Here is a 24,062-nt window from a genome sequence, read left to right as displayed (position 1 = left end):
TTGTAACCGTTTGCACCCTCTGCATTTCTTTCATCTGAGTTTCAATTAACTGCATTTTATCTGACTGTTCCTTGATTCTATTATCGTGAATCTGAGTAACCATTTCCAGTTTAGTAGAAAATAATGATATTTGATTCATACAGCCTTGGAGGACTAAATTTTGCTGGGCCATCAATTCCCATAGGGAGTCCATTGTTACCACCGCGGGTTTACTAGGAAGGGTTAAATCAGCTTGTTGTTGTTCCATAGTCGGTTTTAATAACAAAGAAACATTTGAAGTGGGAATCAAGACAGCCTTACCATTGCTGGCTTCTCCGGGCTGCACAATATTTACCGACATTAAAGCTGTCTGCCCTCCTTGTAAGATGGAAGTTCCTCTGTCCAGGTCTCCAGTTTCTGTGCCCTCCACGGATTCTCCTAAGCGACTTGCGCTGGGTGTCTCCGCAACAGCTTCCTCCGGAGGACTGAACTGCATCGCTTGTGGTATCCTAGGAGTGGGGAGGGCTCAAAGATAGTTCCCCAGGCGAAACGGCTGCTTCCTTGCCTGGATCGTCAGCGGGGCACGGCTCCTCCCGATTATGGTGAGAACGAGCGCACTCTTCGATGGTCTTTTGTCCCGGGGGTACTGAGGAACTGGAGGGATATGTCCTCAGTTTCCCCTTTCTTTTCGGCGGCATATTTAATCGAAGAAACAGCGTTTACAAGGAAATTCGCCACGGGAGCTCTGAGTCAACGCTACTTGCAAGCGGCCATCTTGACTCCACCCCCCGGCTTATTATGACATAGTTTGTGCAGGCTACTCCCATGTTTCTATTAAAGGGGCCGATGCAATAATTATACGCAGAAAGAGGGCGATGAACAGTCAGCGCCCGCTTTCTTAGCGCGCCCCAGGTGCCTCTCCTGGGGGCACCATGCAATATTTAAATTAGGGGTGGCATTAGCATGGAGGCGCAAGAGTGCTAACGAGAACCCGATCGGCATCGGCCATCTGCCGGTTAGGAAAATGGACGCCAAATTTATCAGCGTCGGTTTTCCTAAACGCCGCGCAGCCGCATAGCCAGGAGGGGGTCAGGAAATGGACACTTGTGAATTGAGCATGTTTCCTGCACCCGACTGTGGGCGTTTGTTTGTTTTTTTACATTAATCTAGTTTAGTTTTTCCTCCTACTTAATATCGCTCCAGGCAGGCGTTAATTTCTGATTGTAAAAATGTGCGTCCTGGATGCACATTTTTTTCTTGCATCAGGAGTGAATGCCTCATTCATATGAATTTCATGTGATGAGCACTATTAGTTGGACTCGCGTTGTAGAGGCACTAATCCCCTTATTCTAATCTCCTGCTTTTAAAATGTACCCCAAGGGTGCAGGCAAACGATGACCTTGCCAACTACTGGAAACTTAAATTTGGAGTACCACCCGGCTCCATCCTCTTGTCACTGTTATTCAACATTTAAATCCAACTTCTAGGACAATTCATTAGAGAGGCAGGATTCTCCTGCTAACTATGCAATGATGATCCAGTCTAGGCTCTTCCCATTCAGAACGTCTGGACAAACAGTGCATGTTTATGGAAAATCCACAACTGGATGACAGAAAGAAAGCTATGCCTTCCCCTAGACAAAGCAGAGATGCTGGGATTACCAAACCAATCTTTAAACTTCCCCCCTCCCAAACTGGTATTCTACTACTACTACTACTACTACTACTACTAGTACTACTACCACCACCACTTCTATAGCACTACCCGACATATACAGCGCTGTACAAATAAACAAACACTCCGGAGAGCTTACATTCCAATCAAAACATACAAAAGAAACTATGGGAATTTCATTTCGTAGAAGAATAAAGGGTTAAGATATAAAACAGCCTCAAAAAGCTGGTTTGTTAGAGTGGATTTGAATAAGCCCAGAGTAGGAACTCAGGAACTCTATTCCAGGGATATGGAGCAGCAATGTGAAAAGCACAAAGTCAAAAGTTGGTGGTGGAGGAGAAGGGCACAGATAACAGTTGCTTGCTTGAGAGAGTAGGATTAAATGGACAATTTTCTCAGTGGAAGGGAGTGGGCAGTGGAGTGCCTCAGGGATCTGTATTGGGACCCTTACTTTTCAATATATTTATAAATGATCTGGAAAGAAATACAATGAGTGAGATAATCAAATTTGCAGATGATACAAAATTGTTCAGAGTAGTTAAATCACAAGCAGATTGTGATAAATTGCAGGAAGACCTTGTGAGACTGGAAAATTGGGCATCCAAATGGCAGATGAAATTTAATGTGGATAAGTGCAAGGTGATGCATATATGGAAAAATAACCCATGCTATAATTACACAATGTTGGGTTCTATATTAGGAGCTACCACCCAGGAAAGAGATCTAGGCGTCATAGAGGATAACACATTGAAATCGTCGGTTCAATGTGCTGCGGCAGTCAAAAAAGCAAACAGAATGTTGGGAATTATTAGAAAGGGAATGGTGAATAAAACAGAAAATGTCATAATGCCTCTGTATCGCTCCATGGTGAGACCGCACCTTGAATACTGTGTACAATTCTGGTCTCCACATCTCAAAAAAGATATAATTGCGATGGAGAAGGACCGCAGGATCCCTCCGCACTCCACCTCCGGTCCCCACTCCCTTCCTAGCCAAATAGGCCTTATGGATCAGGAGGACAAAATCCACTGAAAAAGCTTCCGGATCGGAAGAAGGGGGATCCAGGTCCGCATCCCCCTGTTCCTGTTTCCTTCCCCTGCCATCAGCAGGGTCGTGTTTCAAGGGAAACAGTGTGGGAGGGGAGTTCTGAGGCTCTGAAACAGCAGCCTGGCTTCCAGCACATGCAGAGAAAATGGCCACAGCTTCTCTAACGCCCCCCCGCCCGGGGGCCTCTGGAGCTGACCCAGCCGACCTCGTGCTCCTACTGCCCCCCCCCCCCCCAGAGGTCCTGTGGAGGTCCCAGGCCCCCCAGAGATACATTTCCGGCAAAATGCAGCCAAATCGAGGCACCCCCCCCCCCCCCGATGAAAACCGCGGCCATGACACAGTTTTCTGTGCTGCACAGGAGGCGGAATGCCGGTGTGATTGGGCCTAAAAATAGTCCCCGACATGAGGAGAAAAATCGGTGCTGTCCAGTGCTGAAACCTGCTCCCGAGCCAACCGAGAAGCAAATTCGGTATCAACCCCTGTACCCTTATCTGCCTTCTGGCGGGGGGGGGGGGGGGAGAAAACTGAAATACTTCCCTGTTTCTGAAGGAGGCCGAGCACGGAGGGTGCCAGGGACCCAGAGGGGGTGAGAGAACCAGGACCCGAGATATCACCCCCCCCCCCCCCCCCGACAACAAGGACTGAGCTCAGCCAAGGATCTCCAACCCCCTGCTCGTCCTGCTGTACCCAAGGGATGGCCCCTGAAGGAACCTAACACCTCAGAGAGCGGAATTTCTTCCTTTTTTTCAAAAACTCCAGCTTGCAGGTTTGCACCTCCCCCATCTGCTGGAGACAGAGAAATACTGAGGCACTGCTGGTGGCCCTCTCGGTTGTGTAGCAGGGCCTCAAAGTTTTGTTCTCTACCTCCATCTGCTGATAGGGATGAATAAACCCCACTTGTCTGGACTGATCTGGGGTACAAACAGGAATTGCATTTTGTTCTTTTGGGTTTTCCGTTTTATTTTTGTCTGCATGTTTCTGTTTCTAATTTCTAGTCCCTTATTCTGTATTAGGAAAGGGTCTGTCTGTCTGTCTGTCTGTCTGTGCTCTGCGTGTGTAACTGAGGTGAGGCATTTCTGCTGGCATGTGGTTTTTCTGTAGGGCTTTGTAGCAATATGGCTTGTTCTGTTAACCCCAATAGGAGGTGTATTAGTGTTCTAGGGCATGGTATAATATTTGTATGGCTGCTGTGTCATAGAGATAAGGCTGCTGCTGTTTGAGTCCTGAAATAGTACTGCTATGGTATGGCACAGCAAAGTTCTGGGTGTCTTTTTTGTTGCAGCAGTTTGTGTTCCCAAAGTGTTTGACAGTGAAGGGTTTGCAGTTACTGAGATGAGTGTGTGTGTGTGTGTGTGTGTGTGTGTGTGTAAGAGGAGGAGAACTGAGTGAGAGCGTGCATGTGCGGAGAGTCTGGGGAGTGAATGAGAGGTATGAGAGTGAGTATGTGCATGTATATGTGAGAGAGTACAAGAGTGAATATGCAAGTGTGTGTATATATGTGAGAAAGTGTGTGCATGCTGCTACTAATGTTCCCTTTAAGAATTGGGCTGCTGTGAGCATAAAATTGATAGGTTGTTTGTTTTTTTTTTAAATAATGAAACAAAAAATATTTTCTCATGAGCGAAAATATTTGCATACAGCAACCCAATTGTTAGAGGAACACTGGAGCCAATGTAGGGACTTGAGAAGAGGGGTTATTTAGGTGTAGCCACACTGACAAAAGATAGGCCATGCTGCTAAATGTTGGATAGATTGCAGTGACGAGAGATGGTTCAGTGGGGGTTGCAGAGAGGAATATGACGAGAGGGTGGATAGGGGTTCTGGTAGTGTGTTCAGAAAGGATTCTTACAGAGAAAGAAATGACACATTTTAGCAACATTTTGGATTGTGTGGAGAAGGACTCAATGACCCAAATAGCCAGAAAAAGAGAGATGATATTGCCCCACTATAAGTCCCTGATGAGACCACATCTTTAAAAGGCTGTAAATTGGATGGCGTCAGTACAGAGGGTGTCTACTAAAATGGTTGGTGGTTTTCACTGTAAAACATAAATGCACACAGAGGCCAAATCTCTTCTTTGGCTTAGCGTTATTATTATTAGGTGGTTAAGATATTTTTTGGATGAGTTAAAATCATTAACATATTCTCTGGTATTGAGCAGATTAGACTACTAGGTTTCAGATAATTCAAAACACAGCTATTAAACTCATATTTGGAAAGATCTAGAAAGGTCTAGATCGGGTAGATGTGAATTGGTTATTTACTCTTTCGGATAGTAGAAAGACTAGGGGGCACTCCATGAAGTTAGCATGTGGCACATTTAAAACTAATCGGAGAAAGTTCTTTTTCACTCAACGCACAATTAAACTCTGGAATTTGTTGCCAGAGGATGTGGTTAGTGCAGTTAGTGTAACTGTGTTTAAAAAAGGATTGGATAAGTTCTTGGAGGAGAAGTCCATTACCTGCTATTAAGTTCACTTAGAGAATAGCCACTGCCATTAGCAATGGTAACATGGAATAGACTTAGTTTTTGGGTACTTGCCAGGTTCTTATGGCCTGGATTGGCCACTGTTGGAAACAGGATGCTGGGCTTGATGGACCCTTGGTCTGACCCAGTATGGCATTTTCTTATGTTCTTAAGATAAAAGGTAATTACGCTACACCCATTTTACAGCAACTTCATTGGCTGCCTGTTCCACAGCGAATAAGACATGCCATACTGGGTCAGACCAAGGGTCCATCAAGCCCAACATCCTGTTTCCAACAGTGGCCAAGTCACAGGTACCTGAAAAGTACCCAAACATTAAACAGATCTCAAGCTATTATTCCTTATTGATTAACAGCAGTTTATGGACTTCTCCCCTAGGAACTTATCCAAAACTTTTTTAAACCCAGTTACATTAACTGCCATAACCACATCCTCTGGCAATGAATTCCAGAGCTTAACTATGCAGTGAGTGAAAAAATGTTCCCCGATTTGTTTTAAATGAGCAACTTGCTAGCTTCATGGAGTGCCCCCTAGTGAGTCCAGAGGAGTCCAGAGGAGAGGTGCTGTACAAGAGAAGGATTCAAGCACTGGGAAAATCAGATACCAGAAAGTGTCCTTGGAGTTGGGAGCCTTAAACTTCAGGAAAAAAGAGTGAGGGGATCCCAGGAGGGTGCATCAGCAAGGATTAATAACCCCCTTATGAAACCTCAATACCTGGCTTTGGATTGTCAATACTGAATGACTATAACTTGCAACTTTCTGGTTCAAACTGTTTTTAATAAAAAGACTTATTTTTGGAACTCCAATACTTTGTGTCTCCTTGGTATTTAATCATTTAAATGTCTTGACCCCGAAGACGGATCCATGCCATGGACTTATAAGGTTTAGTTAGGCCTAAGCCCTGGTATCATGAGTGCTCCCTTTTATCTGAAAATGGGGGAATATCACCAGTCTATAGTTTCTCAGATCACCCCGGGAGCGGGGAGGAAAGCAAGCAACCAAAGGTTGTTTCTCACCAGCCATTTCCACTGGAACATGGAGGGAATGACCGGATTGACATCAGCTATGCATAATATCTCTGCTTCTCCCCCCATATCCACTTCCGTGGGATCACTGATGCTCTTGATGGATGGCGAGTCTGCAGAGAGAGGGAAAGTAAGGTCATTCCCCCTGCAGTAGCACTGACCTGGAACAGACCTTGCTGTGCTATCTGGAAATTCATCTTACGGCAAAGCTTGAGGAAGGGCAAGATGGGATGATCATTTTACTGCAGAGGGGTCCTCACGCCAAACAATATTAATAATAATACAATTTACATAGCACCATCTGTATGCACAAGCTCTTCAAAGCAATTCATTCTGGTCTGTCGGAAGTGCCATAAGAATATGTAGCTGTGCTTCCTCTTTTCTTAGGATGGCTGAGCCTTTAAAGCTTTTCTATCATTGTCCTTGTGATGATCATAGAATTCAAGGACCCAATAAATGAATTAATACACAGGTAGTGAAGTGACAGCCTCTCAAATCATGTAGAATAGTCCAATTCCTTTAAATCCTGCTGTGCTGGGGTTCAGCATCTGGTTCTGGGTCATAAGAAGCAGGAGAGCCGGTCCAGCTTTTTCAACCCTGTCTGAAGGTTTTTCACCATGAGCAGCTCCCAGAATGCTTTGAAAGAGCTGTTGGAAATACCCGGACTGGCTCACCTGCTTCTTATGAACTGGAGCCAGGTGAATCAGCTTAATTGTACCACAACAGATCAGCAGCTCTCAAAATGCAGGAATAAATGAAACTTGTTTGCTAACACGGACAAGAAGAATTGCAGAATTACCAACCCGCTCTCTTTTTTTCCCAGGACAGGCTGATCCAAACCCAGGGTTTTACTCATGGCATGAAGATGGCAAGGGGCAGAGGGGAGGGGGAGGGGAAACCGTCGGGATCAACCTGCCTTGAAAAAACTGGATCCGATTGGTAGCCATACCCAGCGGTTCTGCACCAGTGATTATTCGCTGTTCATGTTCCTGTCTCAACTTGACTTACATTGGACATCCAGTTTGATGATGGTCTCATTCTCTCCCTCACTGTTCTTGCAGTGGATCCTGTAGTCGCCTGCATCTGAGCGGGTCAGATTCCAGATGTCCAGGCTACCCCCATCCTGCAGGTGATGCCTAGGAGCTCCCTCTATAATGCAAAGAGGAGATCTGTCATTTCAAGAGAGGTACAAGGAGGAGATCCACCCTTCCAAGAGAGAAAGAATCCTGCAATTGTCTTTGTAATTATCATTATATATTTTTCTATTTTATTTTAACCACTTTGGAATGCTTTATCAAGATCCTTTCCCACAGATACAGAATGGGAGAAGATTCTTAAAAGGTGAATTTTAAAATCAGAAGATGCACACACAAGTCACACTCGTGCACACCTGATGTGTGCTCATCTCACTCGATTTCATGAAGGGGTCTGAGTGGGCCGTGGGCATTTCAGGACGTGCCTGTAATATGTTACGCGCCCAGGTCGACTGATGCGGAAGTTTACTTCTCCTACAGACGAGGTGTAACAAATAATTAAAGAAATTAGCCATTTCTGCCAGGTTTAAAGAATCTGGGGCAACAGGGGGGTTTACAGGACCTAGCTCTTAACTGGGTGAACTGCTGGATGAACTGGGGAAACTGGCAATGGCATGGATATACACCCATTAGAAAATACCCTGACTTATGCGGTAGAATTGGGATTTGTGCACCCACTTAAAATTGGGTGCACATGTGCCCGCAGTCAGGATATTTTATAGAGTGCGTGCAAATTATGAAATGACCGTGTGCCAACGCTCATGCACCAAAGTGCTCTCACGCGCCAGTTTGAAAGTTACCGTTCCTGGGAATCACAGGCCCTTTATGTATCACTTTGGCAACGCATAGAGAAAAAGTGTCTTGCCAGGGAAGTTTCCTGAATCTGAATTAGAGAGAGAGAGAGAGAGAGAGAGAGAGAGGGGCATGGAGCAGAGCCAGCTTTCCAAGTGTGAGAGAGAGCGCGTCATGATCTGGACCCAAAGAGTTCAAAAACCTTCTTTGCATAGCAACGTCTACATGTGTGTTGCCAAAACAATACAAAGTGTTTAAAAAAAATAAAGAAAAAAAATATATAGAAAATACCGTATACTAACCAGGGCTGGGGAAAAGGCCCAGGTGCCCACAGTTTGGCACTGGGCCAGAGGGACGTGAGGGCCGCCCCAGCTGAAGGAGTCAGAGCTGGAGTCAGGGTAGGGCAGAGGCCACGATCAGAGCTCGAGAGAGAAAGGCTAGCGAGGAGGGGGAAGGGACAGGGAGAGCCATCAATGGCAAAACAAAAGGGAAAGAAAACGAACGTTGGATAAAAGGGAAAGCAAGAAAGAAGAGTAAAATAATAAAACTGTGAAAAAGCTGGAAATAGTTTTTTCCTAAGACGTTTGGCAGGCATGTGAGTGTTCTAGAACAATCTCCCCCCGATAGTAAGAAGAACAGAAGAATATGATTACCAAGCCCAGAACGGATGATTCCAGGAGATGTTCGGCATGGGCTCTGGTCATGCTGGGGGCAGTTTTTGGCAGCCTGACTAGGTGGAGAGTCCTTCTAGGCAATTTTCTATCAGACACTACCTTTCTAGTTTTTCTTGGAAGCCCTGCTTAAACGGCTTTGACAGAGAGAACATGCTCGCATGCTTTGTACTTCCTTTCTTCTATGAGCAAAGGAACATGGGGAATGAATAGGAGGCTGCAAGCCAGGGTGCAAATCCTGCTTCTCGTGACCGTGGGCACCCTCCACTGCCTCAGGGACTAATGTAGGGGTGGATTTCCAAATCTTTGTATGCATAAAAGTTACATATACATGCGTAAGTAACCTCTATTCGGATATTCCGTATTTTATCAAAGTCAGAAACATGTGCGTCTTTTTCCCTTTCATGCGCACATATACACATGGAAAAGGGGGTGGTGCCAACACGTCTGTGAACATGTTGTGGGGGAAAGATTTGCAAACTTTACAATATACACACGTATGTGATATGCGCGTGTTATAAAATACTATCACAGATCTAGCTGCAGCCGCGCCACCCCATCCTCCCTGCCTGTAATCCCTCTGGGGACAGGGAATTACCCTCCAAACCTGACTGCAGCTTTCCTTCAGCTTGTATTTAGAAAGGGAGCAATTAAGTACAAAAAGTGGGAATCTGAAAATGTAATTTTGCACTTTATTCCCCCCACATAAAAATGACGCTTTGAATTAGGCCTTCTGAGAGGGCAGATTGCAAGCAGCACATTTTATCAGGGGAAATACTGATTTCAGAATTGGCTTCCCCCTTTTCCTGGCCTGCTGTTCTTCCTGTTTCCCCAGGATTATCCAGGCCTTTTCTGCTCATTTATTTTCTATCGGTTTTGGGAAATCTCTGTTGATATGACCAAGTATGGACCTTCTTACTTTCTTAAACGTCTGAGAGCGCAGAACAGCAAATGCATCTCCTCATTAGGTAAGGGTCTTAGGATAAGGCCAGAAACTGGTCCAGTGCCAGTTTTACTCAGCAGGTAGTTTAGTTTTATCAAAACATCGATGTCAGCATTTCCCCTTTGAATTCTGGAATTAAAGCTAAAATATTTAAACTTTCAAACTCTGTTACAAGAAGGCTGACAGCTGGTGAGATCTATCATAACAATTCACCAGCACATGATGACACTTGGTGGTAAGCTTCGGTAAACGTTTATGATCCAAAGTTCCACATTTGGTGCCAAAATTAATTTTTATAAACTATTTGTGTGCTTTTCAGTAGCATTAAGTTGTCCTATCCACTTATTGTTGGTGTACTGTTTGTGGCGGGTTACCGGTTACTCCTTATTACTGGCCCAGTCTTCCAGCAGTGGCCATGCACCCTACAATCGTGAACCTTAAGTCTAGCTGCTAGGTGTCTCTGCTGTACAAGGACCGTGGCTTCCTCACCCCAGAGGATGTGAATGCTGTCTCCACCACGTCCTCATTTCCAGCTGGCCTGAGGAGCAGAAGAGATGATCTGGAACCTTCTCACCGCCTAAAAGCTCTCTCTATGTGAAAATCCCAGGGAGGACTCTGCTGCCTTCACTGCCTCTCCGTCTTCAGCTCAATATATACTGCTCCCCTTCCTTTATTTCTTTGTGTCTCTTCCCTCACTCTCATTCTCTGTTCTTCTGTTCCTGTCTCACTCTCTTTCCAGTCCAGCGATCTCGGTCTCTCTCTCTAGCTGTTCTTGTGACAGGGGCTTGCCTCTCACCTCTGATCAGCATTTCTCCTCGGAAGGTCCAGGCGTAAGTTATCTCAGGGGGGTTGGCGGAGACAAGGAGAGGGATCTGCACGGCGCCGTGCTCCACCGCCTGCACCACCTTCAGCTGCTGCTCCGAGAACTCGGGGGGGACTGTGACCAGAGAGAGATGCAACTGTCAGCCCCACTGGAGGACAGGAGGCTTCTGCCCCTCAACCCTGGATCTCCAGTTCCTTTTCAGACACCCAGGGATCGCAGACTGATTACTTGCTCCTTCCTTTTATCCACATTCAGACCTTTTCTCCCAGTGCCTCTTCTTGCCCCTTTTTCCTATGCCCTCTTCTCCTGGCCTCTCATTTCCCTCTCCTCTAGTCCTGCCAGTTGGTTTCTTCCCTCAGCTGTTGCCCCTCTCTTCTGTTCCCTCATCCCAAGCTCCTTTTGACTCTAACCTCGTTAACTCCAATCATCCCACAGTGCATCCCCCTTCCGTTACTATCACCCGGGATGGAACATTAGTTAGGAACTTTGGCAGCAGGGACCAGGGAAATTATTCCCGTTTCCCTGCACCCTGGACAATCATGTCCCTCTACAAACCTCTTGCTATTGATAGTTACATTTTCCAAGGAAACGCCTTAGGAGTTGCAACCTGACTGCTGCTCCCCCATTTCAGCTCCAAGCAGGAGGTAAGTAAATATACGCTATACTTTCCATATTTTTAATATGATTAAATCATGACTGTATATGAAAAATGCAGAAATGGACAGTGCCAGGGTTAAAACCTTGAAAACTGGTGCTTCTGCTCACAAGTTACGATGTGGACAACATATGCCACAGATCCAACTTATTTTTCTGTGTTCCTTATAATCTGACTTTGCTTGCTTTTTATTACTTTTTTCTTTCATCTGTTTATTTTGGGATTCTTTTAATTTGTTCTTTTGCGCTCATCTCTTCCTCCCCTCCCTTCAGTATCTTGCCACCCTCCCTTCTCTCCAGCCTCTCCTCTTCTTTCAGGCTGGCCATGGCGCTGGTGGGAACTCGTCCTAGCCCATTGGCAAGCACCAACTGACAAATTGTAGGCCCCTGAGATTTTTCCACTCTTTCTTTGCCTCTTTCCTACCTTTGGCCACCTTCTCACCCTTTTTCTTGGTTCTTCACTCCCTTTCCATTCTTCTCTACTCCCAGCCCAAGCACTTACAAAGGATATTGAGTCTGTAAAAGGTGTTGACAGCCTCGTTCAGCGCAGCACTGTAGGCCTGGCATGTCACGCGCCTCCCATTGTCTGCAGAAGAAGCAGTTAGGGTCACTTTCCCAAAGGTGGACACCCCTCCAAACTCTGTGTTCTTCTTCCCCAGATCCTCGCCCTTCAGCCTATGAGGCAGAGGTAAAAATAAAATAGAAAAGAAGTCAGGGGATGGTATGTCATGTTGTGGGGAGAGGGGAGAGGGAATACTAGCAAGTTGAATTCCTAGGGGAAATTCAACAATGTAAAGAACTCCCCATCATGATGAGCAATTCACATGAATCAGACACAACAGCCATGTCACAGGCTGCACTAAGACACAAGATCATATCATGGGCTGCACTGAAACTCATGGCCATGTCATATGCTGCACCAAGACACAAGGTCATATCATGGGCTGCACTGAGACAATCATGTCACAGGCTCCACCAAGATACGCAGCCATGTCCATTATCTGGAAAAACTATTTTCTTAAATTATAAAGGGAGTCTCCTTTATCTGGAATTATCCACTATCCAAAATGAACTTGGTCGAAGCCATTTCAGTTAAAGGTGCTCTCTTGCACTATTATTAACAGCTATGTCACATGAACAATAGAGGTTACATTATGTATACTATAATGCCGATCTACCTACAGAAACTCTTTCCAATGTCTTTGTACATCTCTACATATGCTTGCGGGCAGGTGCTGGGGGTGATTGGATGCTGGCAGTGCTGCATACAGACATTAGAGTTCGTAGAATTGCTGAGATTAGTGACTAATACAAGTTCTGGAAGTGGCTGGATGGTGGAAGTGAGGTGTACAGAGATTAGGGATTATAAAATTGTGGAGATTAGTAATTGTACAATTTCGATATGTCTCACTTTTCCCCGTCTTTCAGCCAGGACACAGTAGAGTAGGGGTTACTGCTTCCTGTGGCACAGTTCAGTGTGATGGACTGTCCACGTTGGAAATCCTTCGCCCCAGTACTAATCTTCACGTGGATTGCTGGGACTGTGAGAGAAGAAAGCAACGTTTGGAGGTATGGTAAGAGTTTGCTTAGAAACCTTTCCCATGACAAAAAAAAGACATATCCACTTTCCTATGGTGGGCCATACTGAAACCTTCTTTCACAAGCTCCTACGGCATCTATACTGTGAAATGTCACATTCTGAAAACAGATCACATATAAAGAAAATCGTTTTTTGCCCCCTTGCTAACGGGCCTGCAGCAATGGATTGGGAAGCTTAGACTCTTTTAGCCTGCTTAGTAGAACTTCAGATAATGGGAGGATTACTGGCCGATGATGTCATGAGGAGGAGTACAACCCAAGCCGAGCAATGTGTATCCCATAAATTGAAATAAAGCAGACATTTTGGGAGACAGGCATGGCCTGCTGCACTCACACTGTATGTAAAGCTTGGTGTGTGCCGTTAGCGCTGGAGTCTTGGCGTCGTTGCTGGCGTTGCAGCGATACGTGGCCAGGTTATCATTGGGTGCTGTGATGATGATAATCTCCTTGGACACAATCTTCCCGGAGGTGATCTGGGTCCCATCCCTCAAGGCCTTATTCTCCTGTTAAGCAAAGGAAAAGAAAGTGGCATCACAAAATGTCTGTCAGGTCTGCAGAGCCATTGGGGGTTAACTTAGGGTTGCTACCTGATTGCAGATCAACCAAACAGGCTGGTCCCATCCTGGTTTTGCCCCAATGCATGCATAGATTTATAGTTCTCATTCTCTCAAGAAAATCAGAGGTAGCAGCCAATCTACTTTTTAGATTAAAACAAACTGATCCCACCTAGCACTAGAACTAATCGTGCATAAACTTAATTTCCTTTTGAAGGGAGAACTAAGACAGTAGCGTCAACAAAAACCGTAAAAATAAAAACAGTGCAAAGACCCGTACGAAGTCTGATGGGCCCGGCGGTATGGGTGATTCGACCCGGTAGGGGCTCCCCTCGGATGGAGGATATTATCAGGGGAACCGGGGAAGTACAGACAGGTATCCGGAGATGCTCCACCAGGGGTTTCTAGATAAAGTTGACCCCGGCGCCGGAGTCTACCCTGGCCAAAGTGTGAAAGTCTTGGTCAGGCATCTGAATCGTCACCGGCAGCGTGAGTGGGGGGAGTTGGAAGAGTTAGGCTTAAGGGCAATTCCCCTGGGTGACCTAGGCCCGGGAGTTTACCAGACGCACAGGACATTGAGCCAGGGCATGTCCGCCCTCTCCACAATAGAGGCAGAGACCTGAGTGGTGGCGCCGAAGACGTTCTTCAGGGGACAACTTACCTCATCATAACTGCACAGGTTCCTCTGGAGGTGGCTTAGATGAGGGCGGACTCGGCCCAGGAGATGTAGAGGAAGACCTTTTTGCTAGATATAGCTCTCAGGAGCATTCCTGAAGTCAGCGGTCAATGCAACCAGTCAAGCCAATGAGGGCCTTGAGGGTGGTGGGTAGCTCTCTGGGCACCAGCTCATCTTTCAGGCGGGCCGTTAGTCCGTCCAGAAATATGGAGCGTAGACAATCCTCACCCCAATGGAGCTCCATAGCCAAGATCCGAAATTCTATGATGAAGTTGGCCAATGGGCAAGAGCCCTGACAAAGATGCAGAAGAGAAGAGCCTGAGGTAGCCTGTCGTCATGGATCAAAGACAGTTCAGAAGAGGGCCAGAAAACCAGACAAATCCCTTAATATAGGATCTATACGTTTCCATGGGGGGAGGCCCAGGTGAGGGCTTTACCATCCAAGAGGGAAAGGACGTAGGTAGTCTTGGTGAGGTCAGGGAAGAGTGCAGACTACAAGCAAAAGTGCATATTGCACTGGTTTAAGAAGCTACGACATAGGGCTAGATCCTCAGAGAAGCACGGCAGAGCTGGAAGTGGAAGAACCAGACGGGAAGCCGGTAGGGGAGCAGAGGACCCAGACACTGAGGCAGGCGTAGGGGCTAAGGAAACTGATGAGTCCAGAGTCTCCAACACCTTCTGCTGCTCTAGTATTTTTTGAGCCAGGCCTGGAATAGCCTGGAGGGCGGAAACCCCTGCTGGGTCCATGGACTTGGCTATGTGTTATGAATCCAGATAGGATTGTGGACCCTTAGCCTGAGGCAGAGTTGGTGCAACCTGGAAGGACAAATCCCCACAGGTCTCCACCATTGGGAGGCGAGGTCGGAGAGACTCAGGGGCCTACTGGAGCTTCGCCACTACCAACCCACGTTCCCCGCCGGTTGAGTCCTTGGGTACTGGGAACTTAGGTTGGCCCCTGGGATGATGGAAGGCGAGAATCCGGAGATGAAGCAGAGCCCAAACTGGAGATGAGGGAGAAGAGCAGTGAAGACCTCCATCCAGTGCTGGCCAGAGGCAGTGGAGAGAGCCAAATAATCCGATCTGAGGTCAGGAAGCCAGAAGGAGACAACGATAGCTGGTCCGAGGTCAGGAAGCCAGAAGATCCATCCAAAGGGAGAAGGCTGGGAAGAAGGAACAGGCAGGCAGGATCCGAGCAGGAAGGCTGGAGCAGGCATGAAACACAGGAACAGGAATAAGGCACGGTGGAACAGAAGACCAGGAGCAGAAACGCTGAGAGAAGACTTGTAGCCAAGTCGCCTGCTGAAGGTTATGGGCAGGTTTAAATACCTTCCGGGCTTTGACGTCATCTGAAGAAGCCGACGGCAATTTCCCGCCTTGGGCCCTTTAAGACTCCCTAGGTGGTGCGCAGGTGCACCTAGGAGGAAGTCAGGGAGAGGCAGAGTCAGCGGCATCCTGCTGCTGAGAGGCTTGGGAGAGCCCCGGTGGTTTGCAGGGCCTGCCGACCACGTCGGAGGGACCCAGAAGGCGCAGATCATTCTGGGGGAGAGTCGGCACGTTGGACCGCTGGTAGGGATGGCTGTGGCCGCTAGGTCTAACAGCAGGACAGTAGTATCATTCAAATAAAGCGTTTCCATGGTTACTATCACTTTATTTGACCCTTGATAGGTAGTGATGTACTAGTGAGGGTTATTTCATATGCTATTTGGATTCTTTGGTACATGTTTTTGACTTTTTTTGTATTTTTATTGTGGAGCGTGATGAGGAATAAATGGATTATTTTTAATTTCATATATTTTTGTCTGATTTATTGAATTTAAGATTTTGTACAAATTGATTTTGTTAGAATAGATTGGCTTTTTGATCAATTACATTTTTTGTAATTATATTAAAGTTAATTTTGAGTTTGGTTAGTATTAGGTTACCTTTTTTTTTTCTTTTTAACAACTATTAAATAAAACAGCTACACCAACATAAGAAATTGCCATGCTGGGTCAGACCAAGGATCCATCAAGCCCAGCATCCTGTTTCCAACAGAGGCCAAACCAGGCCACAAGAACCTGGCAATTACCCAAACACCAAGAAGATCCCATGCTACTGATGCAATTAATAGCAGTGGCTATTCCCTAAGTAAACTTGATTAATAACCGTTAATGGACTTCTCCCCCAAGAACTTATCCAAACCTTTTTTGAACCCAGCTACACTAACTGCACTAACCACATCCTCTGGCAACAAATTCCAGAGCTTTATTGTGCGTTGAGTGAAAAAGAATTTTCTCCGATTAGTCTTAAATGTGCTACTTGCTAACTTCATGGACTGCCCCCTAGTCCTTCTATTATCCAAAAGTGTAAATAACCAATTCACATCTACCCGTTCTAGACCTCTATCTTTTCAGCATAGATTTGTTTAGTTTTGAGTTGTCAACTTTACGAGTGATAGAAGGGGCAGGGTGATGGTTATTAGTGGGGTGAGAAGGGACAGCAGGCAGAGTGATGATTCTTACCATGGACGCAGAGGAATAACAGAAAGAGCGGGGTGACGGTTATTACTGGGGGTGAGGAATGAATTCAAAAAGCTGGTTAAAACCTTTCTATTCAGCGATGCATACAATTACAGTACTATCACCTAAATAAATATCCTGAATTATTCACCTCCGTTTGACACTTGCTATGAAAGAATTATTTTATTGTCATTTTCTTAATGTATGCGAACTACGTTTATGTCATATACCTAAATTTGTTTTATTATGTATGTGAGCTTGTAAACCGCCTAGACGGACACGTAAGTGCCCCCATGTGCGGTATATAAAAACTTTTAAATAAATAAAATAAATAAATAAGTGCAATACATATAGGAGACCTGAGGAACGCACTGCGCTGAGCTCTTGCATTCTTATTGACCCTTTCTGACCTTGATCCATGTGAGACGTGGGGTGGGGTTCCCGCCACTGGAGAAACAAGTCATCTTCACTGGAGTACCTGCCCGAAAACGCTTCTCCATGGGCGGAGCCTCGATCCACATCTTCTGAGGAGGGTCTAAGGGGAGAGGGCAACAATTAATTAAACTGCCTGCCACACTGCTTCTCCCCCCCCCCCCCCCCGTGACTCTGAACATCCACCCTCTAGCTGTGCTTTCTTTCCTTTCTACCTCCGTATCCCTTCCCCCTGCACAGATCCTCTCTCCCCCTGTAACACAGCAGCAGCTCCCCACAGAGGGTGTCCTGCAGCACGGTCTCTTTCTGTCTCACTCTCTTCCCTCAGCACTTGGAGGATGTCACTCTGGGTCCTCACACTGCACGTTTATGTTCACGGAGGACGTCTTGGTATAGAGGATGGCCTCATTGAAGGCCTCGCAGATAAGGGGCAGCCCATTCTCCTCCCGCAGGGCTGTGTGGGTCAGGTTGGACATGGTCACCTTCCCTCCGTTGGCTGCCTGTGGAAATACGCAGAAGAGGCACTCAAGCTGTGGACAGGAGGCAGGCTAGCAATCTTCACATTACATTTCTCAGGCACTGGTCGCTCAGCAGGTCGAGAGGTGACAGGGATCAGATCTAAGGCAAAGGGAAGTAAAGGGACTTGCACGGGGTCACACAGATTCTTCTGGAGCCTCCATACATTTTCATTCTGTACATCCTGCATTTTTATGATCTTTGGCTTAGTCTGCACTGGAGAATTTATCCTGCGTAACGAGACTCTCCACAAGTCTCCAGGAAAGCCAGCAGAACTGCAAGAGACCTTACAGCGAGTGACAGCTGTGACCCATGCAAGTCCAGCACTTACATCTGTGATGGTGACCTCAGTGGTGGTGAGCTCCCGCCAGCCCAGCCACCAGCGGATCTGCACGGGAGGGTTACTGGCCGCCGTGAAGCAGGACATGTAAATACTCCTGTTCTCCTGAGTGCTGGCAGAGCCCAGAATTAGGACTTCAGTCGGAAGGACTGTGCGGAAGGAAGGAAGCCAGAAGAGAGAGGAGACAAGGAGTTAACGCTGTACATGAAGGATATGCCGTAGCCAGAGGGGCAGGGAACGGGTGGGTTCACAGTTCCTGCAGTCCCAGCGTCTCCCAGCAGGGGGCACATAGGGACCGTTGCATAGCACGGCCTGTAAGAGAGCTGTAATGGTGAAAGAATGGCGGGCTGTGGGGGGAGCGGAAGGGAACATTGCATAATGCTGTGTGTGTATATATATGTGTGTGTGTGTGTGAGTGTGTATGTGAGAGTGTGTATGTGATTGTGTGTGTGTGTGTATGTGAGCGTGTCTGTGTGTGTGTGTGTGCGCGAGTGTTGAGAGAGAGTGTGTGTGAAGCACACTTGGGGGGCGCGGAGATTTGTCGAGAATGGTATAAAGGCTTCCACTTACAGACAACTTTCATGGCAATGCTGGTTTTGAGGGGTATGGGAGTGATCTGGTTGAAGGCTTCACAGCTCAGTACCGCTAGGTTATCCTCTGGTTTGATGTTGAGAGACAGGAGGCTCTGGGATGACCGCAGCGAGTCATCCGTCTCCCAGCTGGTGGAAATGACGGTCTCGTTCTGCACAAAGAAAGTGTCTGCCATGAGAGAGGACGTACACAATGAGCCACGAAAGCTCTACAGAGCGAAACAGCCTGTCCTATGGGATCCATTCTACAGAGTGGCTGCAAGAGACGACATCAAGAATCCAAATAACACTGAAAGGGACCTTGGGAGGCAATCAAAAATCAAGGCACTGGAGCTGGGCAAGACCTTGAGACAGAACTGGAAGGGACCTTGCGAGGTCATCTATTTCCCTTTCTGAAGCCAGAACACAATGCACGTAAGGCTTCCTATCCCACATATAATCCATTCTCTCCACTAGTTGTCTGAAGCACACCTGATGTGTTACATGGAATAAAGATCATGCAGAGGCATCCAAGACATACGATGGGTGAAACTCCATTGGCCCAATTCAAGTCTATGAAAATGCTCCTTCATTGGATTGGTTATTTCCACATTTTAAGCATTCCCATCACTTACCTTTGACCACTGCAGAGTGGCCAGGGGGTTCCCGCTGAAGGACTTGCAACTCAGCTTGAGGGTGTCTCCAGCTTTCACCATGGGCTGATTATAACCTTCGATGGTGGGGGCCAGTGGTGGGACTGGGCAGAAGAAAAGAAAGACGGTGTTTCGGTGTCCTAACAGGATTACCAGATGGTCTCAGGTGATCACTCATGGTACAATTAGATCCCACCTGTTAATTAGCTTTCCTGGCGTCCTGATAGACCAGTGATGCCTGTGGGATTCTCCCTCCTACCAGCAGATGGGGACAGCGCGTCACTTCTTCCTCTGATGTCACCTGCATATAGGTTGGCTTAGCAGGAAGAAGTCAGTCTTTTGCCAAAGCTCGGGCTTCACAGTTGTACTTCTATTCTCCGCCTTTTTTTTTTTTAATCTCATTTCTCTTTTTTTTTTTCCCAAAGCTTTCAAACCATAGAGCTCCATTGGCTACCAGTCAAATGGAGAAATTTAGGATGTTGGACAGTCTAAACTCCTAGTGGGAAATCAACCATGTAGCCTTCGGCGTACTAGTGAATGGTATATTCCAGCACGGCCTCCTCAATCAGAGGAAAACTGGTTATTGCAGATACCCCCAGGAAAAAATGATAACGCAAGAACGGAAACGATCGAGGGCTTTCTCTTCTGCAGCTGTCACAGCATGGAATAAATTGCTAGAAAAGCTGAGAGAGAGAGGTGCTGAAGCAGAAGGTAGTCAGAAAATTGCTTAAAACAATGTTTTTTTTAAAAAGAGGTATATGGGCAAGGTAAAGTTTTATTATTTTACTATCAATGTTTTATTATTACTTTTAAATGTGAAAAGGCTACTTAATATGATATGTGAAATGTGTTTTTATTGTTTATAATCCCCACTGGACGATGTCACTGCAAGCAATGGAACATAAGAATTTTAAATAAACAAAACCATAAAAATCTGAATTATGATTCAAAGGTAAATCCAAACATTTTGTCTGTCAGGTCCCTAGGGAACAATCTCCACTGCTCCCCTGGTTTGTTGCTCAGTCTGCTTCTTCCTTCCTCGGGCGGGCTTCCTCCTGGCTGCTTGACCTCTCCCCTTTCTTTCTGTCTGGAGGAGGTGTCTAAGTAACCCAAAACGTGGCAACAAAAAAGGACAAACTGCTACCAGCTTACTGTCTTCAATGTCAGTCCTTCCAGGAGCTTTCCTCGAGTGGTTCAAATGCACCCTGGCCAGGGTCCTAAGGATGAGCTTCAGGGCCCATAGTGATAGGATGGGCTTGCGGGGCAGAAAAACCTGCTTTACCCCCCTTAGAAAGCCCACTACATCCAGATTCAATGCTACTGAATTACCTCTGAGGGCTTCTCTAAAACGAGAGATTGTCACCACCTGGATTCTTAATGTATTTACCACCAAGCCCTTCTGTAGAAACTGTAGAATCGCAGGTACCTTTACCTTTTTGGAGACAACCGTTTCCTTGCACACCAACTTTCAAAGACCGTCCAAATCAAACTATATGTTAGCGAAATGATTCTCTTTCTGGCCTTCAGTAGGGTCACGATTACCTGGCTTGAGTATCCTCTCCATGAGCATTGGTCACTGTCTGAGGAGTGCCACCCACCCCTGATCTCACCAGTCCCAGATGTTGTGCTATTCTGATCACCTTCCCTACCATGGACCAGGAAGGGAACACAACATCTGGAAGGGATGCTGGCCATCGTTGCTAGACAGCATCTATTCCTTTGGACCCCACTTCCTTCCTGCAACTAAAGAAGTGCACTGCCTTGAAGCTCCCCCTTGTGGGGAACCCTCCCCCCATTACCTTACCAGTAGGCTAAACGCTTCCTCCACTAGTTCCCATTTCCCGGGTTTAGCATCTGAGGCTGAGAAAGTCTGCCTGGATATTGTCTGCTCCTGCTATGTGGACTGCTGAAACGTCCAGGAAATACCTTTCGGCTAATACCATTATAAGGGTTGTCTCCCTTGCCACACTTTTCATGCCTGCTTGTTTATATAAAGTATCTCAGCACTAGTCTGGTTGCTCTTACTTCCAGTAGGTTTATAGGACATGCTGCATCCTGCTCTGACCAGGTACCTTGGGCCACCTATCTCTTGTAATGTGTTCCCCATCCTACATGACTTGCATCCATTGTCACTGTGGGGCCTGCAGGCTGGCTCTTCTGGTCAGATTGCTGGAGGACAGCCACCACTGTAAGCTCCTTTTGCTCTGGAAAGTCATCTGTATCTTTTTGTTGAATTCCTGACTTCATGGGGCCACCTGTCTAGTAAGGTGTGCTCTTGTATTCGGCACTATTTCAACTGCACCGTACATATGGGTATGAAATCTTCAACAAGGCTTTTATCTGCTCTTGGAGCATCTCTATCCTCCTCTCATTTCCCTGTTCTTGTGTCGAAGTGTATTCCCAAAAAGATTAGGGTCTATGGGAGGATCTCATTCTTTGCTCTGTTCAGCACCCATCCCAAAACTTTCTAAGACCTATATCACTCGTTCCATCCCCAGGTGCCCTTCCTGTACTGACAGTCTGCTTTATTAACCTGACATTCAGATATGGGTGCACGCTGATTCCTTCCTTGCATTGAAAAAGCTGCCAACACTACCATCACTTTTGTGAACATCTTTGGGGCTGTTGCCAGCCCAAAGGGCAGTGATCCAAACTGATAGTGTTCTCCTGTGATCACAAAACGTTGAAAGTGCTGAAATGCCTCCCTGATGGGTTTGTGTAGATATGCTTCTTAAAGGTCTAGGGATGAACAAGTCTCCCTTCCTTACTGCTGCTTTTACTGTTGCCAGAGGCTACATCTGAAAGTGCGGGATCTTGTGCTCTGTTTACCCCTTTTAGGTGTAGCACTGGCCACTGGCCAGTAGCTTCCTTCCTTTTTTGGCACTATAAAATAAATGGCATATGTTACTATTCCATAAGAACATAAGAAAATGCCATACTGGGTCAGACCAAGGGTCCATCAAGCCCAGCATCCTGTTTCCAACAGTGGCCAATCCAGGCCATAAGAACCTGGCAAGTACCCAAAAACTAAGTCTATTCCATGTTACCATTGCTAATGGCAGTGGCTATTCTCTAAGTCAGTGGTTCTCAACCCTGTCCCGGGGACCCCCCCCCCAGCCAGTCGGGCCCCCAGGACATCCACAACGAACATGCATGAGAGAAAACCCGCATACACTGCCTCCATAACATGCAAATTTTCTCTCATGCACATTCACCGTGGACATCCCGAAAACCCGACTGGCTGGGGGGGTCCCCAGGACCGGGCCGAGAACCACTGCTCTAAGTGAACTTAATAGCATCTGCTACTGGTACAATCGCTTGTAAGTGAATTAATCCATTCTAGGTTTGCCGCACTGCCTCTTTCTTGCTTGCTTTGGTTGGCAAGGTGATAAAGGTCTCTTTTTTAGGAAATTTCAACTCTGGGTGATAACCTCTCTGAATAATGTTCAATACTCATTGGTCTTCCAGATCTTTGGCCGGGCCTGCTGAATCATTGCTCTTCCCATTAGGTGGGTTTTGGGCATTACCTTCCCTTGCGAACCACCTATTCCCCCAAAAGGGCTGCAACCTATCCAGAGAAGAGCAGACGCCTAGCCTTTTACCAGCCCTCTGCTCTCTATAATCCTTCACCCACTGTCTCCAGGCTCCACCTCTGGGAAATCTTCTAGGTCTTTCCTTCAATAACCTCTGGGGTTTTGTTCTTCTCAGATCCTTCACCAATCTTTCCAACTCCTCTCCAAATAACAACCTTCCCTTAAAGAGTAATTTTCCTAATTTAGTGTTAGAGACTGAATCTGCCACTCAATTTTTTAACCACAGCAGATGTCTCACCATAACCTCTGTTACAACTTGCTTGGCTGATACCACAAAGGTTGCTGCAGACACAGTTGGGTTGTCTGCCGAATTCCTTATGAAACCTGCTCCCACAAGCTCTTGAGTGTCTTGCTGAGCCCAGATAACCAATGCCTTAGCCATGTACCCCAACCAGATTGCAACATGCAGAGCCAGAGCGGATAGCTCAAAGATTTATTTAACAGAGTTTCTTCTTTCATATCCTGGAGGTCCTTCAGCGCCATTCCCACATTTATGGGAATCATTTTCTTGACCACTGCTGAGATTACTGAATCTCCCAAGAGTAGATGAAGCCATCTATCCATGTTCTGTCGTTCAAGCAGATGTAACTTCTGCGTAGTCCTTCATAAGAACATGCCATATTGGGTCAGACCAAGGATCCATCATCCTGTCTCCAACAGTGGCCAATCCAGGCCACAAGAACCTGGCAAGTACCCAAAAACTGTCTATTCCATGTTACTGTTGCTAGTAATAGCAGTGGCTATTTTCTAAGTCAACTTAATTAATAGCAGGTAATGGACTTCTCCTCCAAGAACGTATCCAATCCTTTTTTAAATACAGCTACACTAACTGCACTAACCACATCCTCTGGCAACAAATTCCAGAGTTTAATTGTGCGTTGAGTGAAAAAGAACTTTCTCCAATTAGTTTTAAATGTGCCACAGGCTAACTTCAAGGAGTGCCCCCTAGTCTTTCTATTATCTGAAAGAGTAAATAACCAATTCACATCTACCCGTTCTAGACCTCTCATAATTTTAAACACCTCTATCATATCCCCCCTCAGCCGTCTCTTCTCCAAGCTGAAAAGTCCTAACCTCTTCCTCATAGGGGAGCTGTTCCATCACCTTTATCATTTTGGTTGCCCTTCTCTGTACCTTCTCCATCGTAACTATATCTTTTTTGAGATGTGGTGACTAGAATTGTACACAGTATTCAAGGTTTGGTCTCACCATGGAGTGATACAGAGGCATTATGACAATTTCCGTTTTATTCACCATTCCCTTTTTAATAATTCCAAACATTCTGTTTGCTTTTTTGACTGCCGCAGCACACTGAACCGACGATTTCAATGTGTTATCCACTATGACGCCTAGATCTCTTTCTTGGGAGGTAGCACCTAATATGGAACCTAACATCGTGTAATTATAGCATGGGTTATTTTTCCCTATATGCATCACCTTGCACTTATCCACATTAAATTTCATCAGTCATTTGGATACCCAATTTTCCAGTCTCACAAGGT

General features: G+C 46.3%; 1 protein-coding gene across 3 annotated transcripts in view; it reads right to left on the bottom strand.

Moving 5' to 3' along the window:
* Positions 1–24,062, bottom strand: part of NPHS1 (NPHS1 adhesion molecule, nephrin) — a 92,904-nt gene that overhangs the window by 44,496 nt on the left and 24,346 nt on the right. For 2 of the 3 annotated variants that reach the window (XM_029577184.1, XM_029577185.1), the window contains exons 8-18: positions 18,950–19,071; positions 18,316–18,487; positions 17,737–17,894; positions 17,248–17,389; positions 16,868–16,992; positions 13,064–13,232; positions 12,542–12,671; positions 11,633–11,805; positions 10,450–10,590; positions 7,222–7,362; positions 6,205–6,326 (exon numbers count right to left, since the gene is read on the bottom strand). In XM_029577184.1, coding sequence (XP_029433044.1) covers positions 6,205–6,326; positions 7,222–7,362; positions 10,450–10,590; positions 11,633–11,805; positions 12,542–12,671; positions 13,064–13,232; positions 16,868–16,992; positions 17,248–17,389; positions 17,737–17,894; positions 18,316–18,487; positions 18,950–19,071 — 1,595 coding nt within the window. Of the gene's footprint in view, positions 1–6,204; positions 6,327–7,221; positions 7,363–10,449; positions 10,591–11,632; positions 11,806–12,541; positions 12,672–13,063; positions 13,233–16,867; positions 16,993–17,247; positions 17,390–17,736; positions 17,895–18,315; positions 18,488–18,949; positions 19,072–19,163; positions 19,181–24,062 lie in introns of those variants that run through there. The other variant, XM_029577186.1, reaches the window with a different exon arrangement.

This window comes from Rhinatrema bivittatum, chromosome 14 (assembly GCF_901001135.1).
Source record: "Rhinatrema bivittatum chromosome 14, aRhiBiv1.1, whole genome shotgun sequence".
Lineage (NCBI taxonomy): Eukaryota > Metazoa > Chordata > Amphibia > Gymnophiona > Rhinatrematidae > Rhinatrema > Rhinatrema bivittatum.
This window is presented reverse-complemented; position numbering and strand designations above follow the sequence as displayed.